The sequence below is a fragment of the Talpa europaea genome, assembly GCF_964194135.1.
Source record: "Talpa europaea genome assembly, chromosome: 3".
NCBI classification, from domain to species: Eukaryota; Metazoa; Chordata; class Mammalia; order Eulipotyphla; family Talpidae; genus Talpa; species Talpa europaea.
The window spans coordinates 144,349,859-144,360,160 of NC_140069.1; the positions used below are offsets into that span (position 1 = coordinate 144,349,859).

The 10,302-nt window shown below is 43.3% G+C and overlaps 1 protein-coding gene across 1 annotated transcript; it reads left to right on the forward strand.

Annotated features, from left to right (window-relative positions):
* Positions 1–3,792: 3,792 nt before the first annotated feature.
* OR6B1 (olfactory receptor family 6 subfamily B member 1) lies at positions 3,793–4,749 on the forward strand (the record flags this gene model as incomplete). The annotated part of the gene is made up of 1 exon (XM_084230682.1): positions 3,793–4,749. The coding sequence occupies exon 1, from the start codon at positions 3,814–3,816 to the stop codon at positions 4,747–4,749; it is 936 nt and encodes a 311-aa protein (XP_084086808.1). The 5' UTR covers positions 3,793–3,813.
* Positions 4,750–10,302: the final 5,553 nt, after the last annotated feature.

A 10,302-nucleotide genomic window follows, 5' to 3' on the forward strand; every position in this document is an offset into this window, starting at 1 on the left:
GCTGCCTTCGCGAATGTACTTTTCTCTTGGGTCTTGGCCGAGAAGAAGGGGGCGTCTTGAGAGCATATAAAGCCCTTTGCTGCCCTGTGTAAGACCACAGCAGCCTCCACGGGGAAGGGATGGGTGCTCTGGCCCCAGAGCGCTGGGCGAGCCCACCCAGTGCCCTGTCAGGCACAAACGTGGTCCTGATACCAAGGGCTCCCCGTTTGGCTTGTCCTGGTGCTCAGTTTGGCAGCCACTGGGTAATCTGTACCCATTCACTCCTAGGCGTGGAGAGTGGGTTTCTCACCTCTGTTCAGTGCCTGAATCTTTCTTTTCTCCTTCTTCCTATTTTAGAATCAGTAAAGAGCTTCTTTGCACATTCCACCCCATCAGAGACCGCTGAGCCTGGGTAAGTGACCCTCAGACATCACTTTTGAAAAATGCCAACAGCTCTTTTTTGGGCTCCTCTGGCTCAAAATGATTAAATCCTGACTTTTAATACCACAGTCACCCTCTCTTCAACTTCCTCAATCCCAGGAGTGTGTGTGTGTGGGGGGATAGCCTCATTTTTGCAGCTCTAAGTCTAGTCAGGCCGATGGTGAGCGGAGGGACACAATCCCCCCATCCCCAGGATGGCCATTTGATGTCCATCTCCTGGCGTTGGGTGAGAAATCAGTGCCCCCATTCTGATCCCGACTGCAGATCCTACCTGCTGGCCGCACCTGCTGGCCAAATTTGTTTTTGATGGTGGTTACAGAACCTGCTGTTTTCTTGGCAAAGATGGGGGTGGCATTTCCATCCAAGTTAATGTATTTGGAACCTACATTTGTACAGAATCTAGACAAAAATGCAGGAACAGCGCGTCCTCAGCAGGCACAGAGATGGAGAGAAGAAACTAGGGTGGTTGATGCTGGATCCTTGGTAAAAATCTACGAGCCGTGACAAGTTCGAGTAACTGTAATGGGATAGGAGGGATCACGAGTAAAGGGGTGGTAAAGCTATAGGTCGACAATAAATCTGGTCAGTTCTATCAGGAGGCAATAATTGGTGTTTATTCTCTTTTAGTTTAGTTGATGGAACATAGGGAGTTTTTTTTTTGGTCTGGCCGCCTCCGAGAGTGCACAGCTGAGTGTACTATGGGAGCGAGTATGTCCACGTTTATTTCCATTTCTTTGCTGAACGTTGTATCAACGTTGTATCTGGGGTGTTATCTCTTCCAAATGGTCTCTCAGCCTCTGGTTTAGCAACTTGTCAAATCCAAATTCATCTCACATAAAGGCCAGGGAGAATTATGAGAATGCTATCGATATTCTGTGATTACTTACTGGCTACACGACAAGATCATTTTTATAAGCCTTCATGTTTTACATGAAAGTGTCCACGATCTGGACAGTCAGTCAGTCTCTGTGGGGTCTCTCTCTCTCTCTCTCTCTCTCACACACACACACACACACACACACACACACACACACACACACACACACACACTTGCTTTCCCTTTTCCACTAATTCGTCACTTAAAATTTGCCTGGTCACACAGCAATCAGGACTAATGAGCCAATTCTCTGAAAATGCTGGGTCTGCCTCATAGCTCTATGCCTTTGTTCATGCTAATTCATCTCCTTAAAATCCCTCGTCCTCTCACTTGTTTTTAAAGACCCAGTCCAGTGATTATGTCTTTTCTGATCGACCGGCCACGCTGTTCTGTAATCTATTCAAGTTTGCATGTCTGCTTGAATATGGACCTGTGTCGTTTTAAACAAATTTTTTGGCACATCTCAAAAGCCTGTGCCTCTAATGAAACCTCCATGGTATTTGCAAACGTTTCCTAAAACAGGAAGCTTAAATGTAAAAAAGTGGTGGCGAGTTCCAAATAGGCTGTTCTTCATCTGTTTGTGAGTCAGATTAGTGGCCAAGGTCACACCTTCCCAGTCAGACTGACCTTGGTTGACTTTATCACCCGATAACTTGGAAATGCTCCCTAATCTGTCTGAAGTACAGTGTCTTGAAAAAATAGAGTAACAACACCTCTGTTGAATAGTTCGGTGGATTAAATGGGATATTGTGTTAAAGGGGCTTAGCAAACATCCTAGAAGCTAGTAAATGCTCAATAAATTATTAATAGAGAATATTCTGGGCTCATTGCTTAGGCTCCTTGTTAAAATAATCAGGACCCAACTCAGCCAAGTTCTTGCCCATGGCCATCTCACCTGTGAGGAAAATGTCTGCAAACACCCAGTTCTTCCCCAGCTCAGTAAACAGCATCACTTCCATGAAATGAACCACATGTCGAAGATTGTTCCTTCATTGTGTTCTCCCCTCACCTCCCAAGCCAGCGATCCAAGCCAGCGATCTCTTCTTGAGTGTATATGAAACCCACCTACGTCGTTGAGACCACAGTATTCGGGGCTTCTGGCCCCATCTTTCAAGAGCTTCCGACTATCCCTAGAACTCCCACTCCTGCTTCCAGAGTCCTTGGTGATGGCAGCGTGGTCTTCCCGCAGCATAAACAAGGCCTGTCCCTCTCAGCTTCAATCCTTTTCTTGCTTCTCACTGCAAGCAGACCACTATCCAGCCGCCTGGTTTCGGCTGGGGGGCCCTCCGGGGGGGACCTTCCCCCCTTTTCCACCTGTTCCTCTGCCCTCCCTGGCTCCCCACTGTCTGGTCACCATATTTCAAGGCAGATTCTTCCACCTCAGCTCTCCAAAGAGGGGGCCCTAGAATCCTTCCTGTCTCCATGTCACCTCCTCAGAGGTCAGAGCGACCTCGCCAGATCACTCTTGTGTCAATTTCTGTTTTTTTTTTTAACCTTCATAGAAAATGTCTGAATTTTATTTTGTGTTTGTACTCTTGCTTTTCAAAACAGCCTCTTCCAGAGAATCTCAGCCCCACTCCCCAGGAATCAAAACTCTCTGAGAGGAAGTGCTTGTTTGTTTGCTCACAGCTCTGATGAGCAGCCAGTGGCTCTTCTCCACCCTCCTGTTAGCCCACACCTGCCCTTTTCCCTGTGCTCACCCAAGCTTAGAACCCCTCCCACGTTCAGGGTCACTTACACTTTATATACAATTTCACTTGCATTATTTCATTTGGATTTCCATGCATAGTGATGTAAGTGCAATGACATTTACAGAAGAGGAAATTGGGTATCAGAGACTAAGATCGCAAGGTCACATAATAAGCCAGGGACAGGCCCGTCCTTGGCTGTGGTTCCTGGTCTTTAACACCGACAACCCTAATGTTCCTCATCTCCCTAATGTTCCTAATGTCCCTCACAGAGGCTGGCAATGACCCGCCATCTCCACTGGTGGTCGAGTCCAAGGAAGTGGTAATACGTGAAGGATGAGCGAGTGGTAAGAAAGGACTTCTGGAGCTCTGGGTAGATAAGGGCCAGGAGCCACGTATATCCTTTGGTATCAGCAAAGCTAACATGGAATGAGGAGTTTTGATGCTGTTTAATGTGGACGTGATGGTGAAGACCATGCAGGACAGTAGCAGGGCTTCAGACTTAGAGGTGAAAGTGATGTGTCTTGCTACCAGTAGGAACTTGGTCGGTTCAAATTTTAACAAGAGCCAGTTTCTTCACCACTGAAGTGGGTAAAGCAGGTATAGAATATATATAAAGAGGCGATGTGGGAATCAAATCACATTACATGAATAATGCGCCCTAGGTATGGCCTAATAACCTATCCATAGTATTAATAAATGATACGTTACTTGTTACTGCTATTCAGAGATGGCAAAGAATGGAAGGTTCTAAGTGGACAAGGGAGTCTGACTAAATGATTTCCACCCCCCCCCCCCGCCAGGAGAGCTAAGTCGTGTGTCCGTAACATGGAAGTGGAGAACCAGACTCGGGTCAGCCAGTTCATTCTAGTGGGGTTCCCTGGGAGTCCAGGCATGCGTGCGTCTGTGTTCCTTCTGTTCCTGGTGGCCTATATTCTGACCATGGCAGAAAACATGATCATCATCCTATTGGTGCAGCAGAACCGGCCTCTGCACAAGCCTATGTACTTCTTCCTGGCCAACCTGTCCTTCCTGGAGACCTGGTACATCTCCGTGACGGTGCCCAAGTTGCTGTTTAGTTTCTGGTCCAGCAATAACAGCATCTCCTTCACTCACTGCATGATACAGCTTTACTTCTTCATAGCGCTCATGTGCACAGAATGTGTGCTCCTGGCTGCCATGGCCTATGACCGCTACGTGGCCATCTGCCGTCCACTCCACTACCCCACCATCATGAGCCACGGACTCTGCTTCCGTCTGGCTCTTGGCTCCTGGGCCATTGGTTTTGGAATCTCCTTGGCTAAGATCTATTTCATCTCCCGCCTCAGCTTCTGTGGCCCCAATGTCATCAATCACTTCTTCTGTGACATCTCTCCAGTGCTCAACCTCTCCTGTACAGACATGTCCATAGCGGAGCTGGTGGACTTTGTCTTGGCCCTAGTCATCTTCCTGTTTCCCCTCTCAATCACTGTCCTGTCCTATGGGTGCATTCTGGTCACAGTTCTACGCATGCCCACAGGAAAGCAGAAGGCGTTCTCCACCTGTGGCTCCCACCTCGTGGTGGTCACCATCTTCTATTCGGCTACTATTTTCATGTATGCCCGCCCCCGAGCCATCCACGCCTTCAACATGAACAAAGTTATTTCTATCTTCTACGCCATCGTCACCCCTGCTCTCAACCCTTTCATTTATTGTCTAAGGAACCGAGAGTTCAAAGAAGCTCTGAAGAAACTAACCAATTGCCAGGCTGCCCGATCTAACTAGTTTATTAAGGATTGATGAGTGAAAAAAATGATTTGATTTGGTGCCTGCTCGTCCATCCTCAGTCCTTTCTCCTTTAATGCCTCAGCTGGATGTTATTCAGGCTAACACAACGTTTCTACGTCCACATCAACTACAGTCTCTTGGTTGTGTTCCCAGGACTTGCTCTGTGCATTCTTTGTGGACTGGGATGGCATGAATATCCCTTGTATGGAGAATTCTCTCTGGATGTGGCTCAAAATGGGGTTTCTAAGACTCTATGTTCCAAGTGGGCTAAGTGAAGTAGACAGTTGGCCATGCATGAGTTCGTTGTCTTGGTACCTGGCTAACATTGAGGGCTCCGGGGCCAACAGCTTGGTGACGGCTTCCTGTTGTTCCAGAGTCCTCAATGGTTATTTTATTCTGGATGTTGAGCTGGGAGTCACTCTTTGTGGCAGAGACTAGAGGTTCCTATTGCGCTCCAACACTTTCCGTTAGTACCCGGTTCTCTGTATTAAATACCTTTTCATTTCACATAGCTAGAGTGTCTTCTATTATCTGTATTTGAGGCATACCCTGCAGAATTGTACATTGTCTTGTGCTATAACTCATAAAATTACCCTGTACTGAATTTATTTCCTTCTTCATGTTATAATGCATTTATTTGTATCTTCTAGCGGATGAGCACAAAATAGATGCTAAATTATAAAATATTATCAAATTAAAAATATATTAATTGCTGCATGAAACTTTCCCTCATTGTTTCTCTTTGCTTCTGAGCTCAAAGTTCTCGCATTTCTCTTTATTTTTGTGTACTTCCCCTGGCCTTCAGTCTCTCAGCCTGCGTGTCATATACAAGTAACTGGCCCAGTTTTATGATTGGCAGATTTTCATTATAGGCAACAGTGAGTCTCAACTCTCCTTATTTGTTCATCTGATATTCCACTCCCATATGCTACTCATTTTTGATCAGTTGTGCCCACATGCCCACAGAAGGGCCCTGAATATGGCCACCCCTGGTTCATAGTTATGCCAACAGCAAAGGTAGTACATTTTAAACTATATTTAACACTACATGCCAATTTCAGCAGGAATTTAAATATTCCATTAGAACAGTTTAAAACAGAATGATTTTCAGCATTTATATCTTTTACCTAAGAAGAAATAAAACTCTCGAGATTATTTTCTCTTTGTTTTAAAGTAAGATTCATTAGGCAAGAGTCTTTGCTAGATATTATAACACTCCAAAATTTATTTCAGAAAGTAAATAATGGGGCCTCCTGGGTGGCGCAGCGGTTGAGCGCTGGGTTGTGAAGCTGCCCGCAGCCTCTGCAGTGCCGGTTCGATCCCCGGCCACCGGGCGAGGGTCCCACATGGCGCGCAGACCTCTCCTGCTGCCCGCTGCTCCCCTCAGCAGTGTACTTCGTCAATCTGCCTGCTCTGCTCCCTGCTCTGGCTCTGGTGAATTCTCTCACCCTCCCGTGCTTCTGACTGTACTCAGTGCTTGTATAAATAAATAAATCTTAAAAAATAAATAAAAAATTAAAAAATAAAGAAGAAAGTAAATAGTGTACAGAAATAATATAATTCTGGGGCGAAGAGGTCAAAAGCCTTGGTCTCCTGACTCCAAGCCCTGGGTCCTCTCTTGGCTCACGGGCTCTCCCTAGAGACCATGTGTGCTTCTCCTACAAGCCCAGCATGGAGCTAATTGTGCAGGGACATGGTCAGAATCATTAATTATCATATCTAGAGAACTGTTAATAAGGTAAAAATGGACAAATGTGAAGGATAGACCTCTGGGGAAAAAAGAAACAAAGTCTACCTCATTTTAGAGAATAAATATACAAAGGAAAGTGATCCTCTTAATGAAAATGATTTAATGCTTGTTTATGGAACATATTTTGGTCTTTAGTAAAGAAGTGGCTATGAATATGTTTGCATTAAAAGCTCAGACATATAAAGAAAAATGATTATTTTTTGAGATAATACAGATGAATCAAAACTATGTACAGTCAGTGAGGGCTGTGAAATACATACACTGAAAAGCTGGCAAATATTCCTTCTACAGGAATTAGTCAATGAGAAATATACACACCACCACATATTGGTGAGGTTTAGTCCCAGATATATTTTTATCCTGTGCACTGGCTGAGGCCAGTCAGTACATATATAAAATAGGAATAATAATTTCTCACACTGTCTGTCTTACATAGTAATGATGAAGGTCAAATGATATGATAAAAAGACCTTGGTTGTTAAAAGTCTGGGTCAGTGGATGACCTAAGCAAACTGAGATTTGGTTAGTTACACGGGGAGAGAGGCTGGAAGACTGTGTCCTCTAGAGCTGTCTGAACCATCCACACAGACTGAGCTCCCACATATTTAGAGGCTCCAAATAGAAGGGGCTGTTGGTTTCCTTATCATTTCACTAAGCGTGTTGGGAGGGAGTGAGAAAGTAGGATCTCTTCAAACATTTTATGACATTATATTTCAGAGAACAGATGGGGATCAATAATGCAGATTTGCTCCTCTGGGAGAGGAACACCTGAGTGCATGGATTAAGCAACGTAGATTTAACAGACCAGACCATTGTAGGAATCATCCTGAACAGAAAGGAGATAGTTCATGGCAGTGCAGTGGGTAAATGCCCATAGAGAGTGAATAAAGCAAGTTCCCAGGTTTGAGTCAGCCTGTGTGGTCTAGGGGGCCGTGAGATGGACTTTGGTGGTCAGGCTTAGAGTTTATACAGAGATCAAGAGCCCTGGATTTAGTGATCCCCAAGCAAATTCATAAGGAATCTCATCAAATGAAAGAATATTAATGACTCATTCTGTACATTTTTGTGTGACCATATAAATTCATTCAACCTTTTGATGACAAGAATGGCAAAGAACTGTGTCCATTTTGACAATCTCCACATTTTCTGTGACACGAAAATAAATCTGAAAATAAAGGTTTTCCAATATTTTCCCTATTGCTTTTTAGAGTGGATCATTGAATTCTACAGTATGTACACTGTGTCTCGCTTCTTTCACTCAAGTTAATGTTTCTGAGATTCCTCTGTATGTGTTAATGTATATATGAGGATATATACATAACCCCCACACACATACATACATTAACATATATATACGTACATATATAACATTCTCATCCTGGTATAATATGTGTAAAAATACCACTTTGCCTACAGTCTCCAACTTGGGGCTATTATAAACAATACTCTACAGACATTTTAGTACATGGTTTTGGTGAACATATGGATGCATTTCTGGTGGGTGTATCATTAAGACTGGAATTGCTAAATCAGAGGACATGAAAATGCACAGCTTTTTTTTTTTACATTTGTTTATTCATGCATACAAGAACTGGGGTGTAAGCCAGAGTTCAGGGGGTGAGAGGATTCACCAAAGAGAGTGGGGAACAGAACAGGCAGATCTACTGAAATACACTGCTGAGGGGAGCGGTGGGCGAGGCAGGAGAGGTCTGCTGCGCCATGTGGGTTGCTCCCTGGCTGGCCTGGGATCAAACTTGTGCTGCAGTAGCTGCAGATAGGTTGATAGCACTGTCTTTAACCCCTGCACCACCAGGGAGTCCTGAAAATGCACAGCCTTTTAACATACTGACCAATTGTGTTTCCAAAGTGGTTGTACCCATTTATAACACAGTCCTCAGACCAGTGTCTAGCAGCTGAGAGGGAGGTTTTAAATGACTCAATCCTTTGAAGTTGAGTGGAAACATATTCTTATCAAAATCAAATAAAGCGGTTTCATGAGACATCTGTACCATGCTGGAATGTGATAGAAATTAACTATAACATGGTTTTTCTGTAAGAATGCAAACGATTGGAACTGAGTTATTGTTAGAATCTTATTTTTGTTTATTCAGGAAATTACAGGATATTTGGTTACCTCCAAGCCCATTAGTAATCCTTTCAGACTTGAGTTTGGAAACTACCAGGAGGAAGTTGTACTGTGATCCAAGTACTGTGATTCAAACTTTTAAAGATGCTATTTCTAGTTTAATGTCTCTGAACCTCAACTCTGGATATTTGGATTGCAAATGACACCTGATTAACAATGCTGGCTCCCCTCATTCAATTCAGTGCCTTTCAGGCATTGAAAAAATTCACATGTTGATAAAGAGGGGGGAGCCCTTAACATTCAGTTAGATAATCTCACATTGAGAACTTGGGACAGAAGAACTCATGAGACTTTTTAGGGTCAAAAGTATAACAAAGTACAAAACCAACAACGATGTCAACAGTTCTAATCCTGCTTTCAGAGAAGTAGCTCCTTCACAAAATTAGGACATTTCTGATAATGTTCTACATTTCTAGAAACATTGGGCGTACAACTAAGATTGAAATTGTTAAATCAGAGGACATACACACATAAATGAATTGCATCAGTTATCAACTCTAAAAAGCAACAGGGAAATGATTTGGAAAAACTTCATTTTCAGATTTATTTTTATTTCACAGAAAATGTCTGTGGGCATTTTCAAAATGGTTGCAATTCATTGCCATCTCTTCACGTCACAAGGACACACAGGTGTTAGGTGAGGCTTGACTCCTTGGTCAACTTCCCCAGTTGACAGGACACCATGACAGTGTTACTAATAACACACATTGTTATCAAAGAAACCCTGGCAATGTTGAAGAGAGAGCTGGGGGGTATAAAAGGAGGCATACCCTTACAATAGAAAATGGTATCGCTAAAAAACCTACGATAGAAAATGGTATCGCTAAAAAACCTACGACATGGACAGTTGCTCACTATGTTACTGTGTTACTGGGTGAAAAAATAGTTTATAAATAACTAATGACAAAATGAGATGAAGGAGGCTCCCATAAAAAATCTGTGTATATTTGACATATGCGTTCGGCCGTAAAAAGAAGGAAAAGGAGGCAGAACTAGCACGCTGAGGGAGGCAGAGGTGACGGTAGATGGATATTGATGAAATTAAAGTTTAATAGTCCAAAGGATTGAAGAAAACAGAAGCCTCAGTCCCTGAACTGCTTCTTCCCACTTTCTCACAAGGGACCTCCTGTCGATGCAGAATAATCAATGGTAAATGTGATTTTCCTTTTTTCTTTTTATTCACTACCTGATTCTGAGGTCTAGATGTATCTATGGAGTGGGCCAGTTATGACCCCATAAGTGTATAGATGGGAATATGTTATACTGAAATACACTATTTGGGTAATTTCAGATTTCTGATGTATAATTTCAGATTTCTAGGGTATACATGAAGGTTGGCTATGGTTGATTTGATATTAAAAATTATAAACTATCAGATGGAGCAAGTGAAGCTTCCATGTCAGAGCAACTTCATCAACCTTGCCTTTTGCTATAAAGGTTGTCATGGTAACGGCAGGCTCAGATCTGAGAGCAGGCTCAGACAGCTTTTATAACTCTGCAGAAAGCATATTTAACATTTGGAAGATTTCCCTTTCGATTCATGTTTGGACTGAGACATGAAAAGATTCTGTGGTGTGCTGGGACCATGTAGTCAATAATAGTATAGTAAGAAAAATATCTGAGAGTGTAGATACAAATTTAGTAAGTGTTTGGG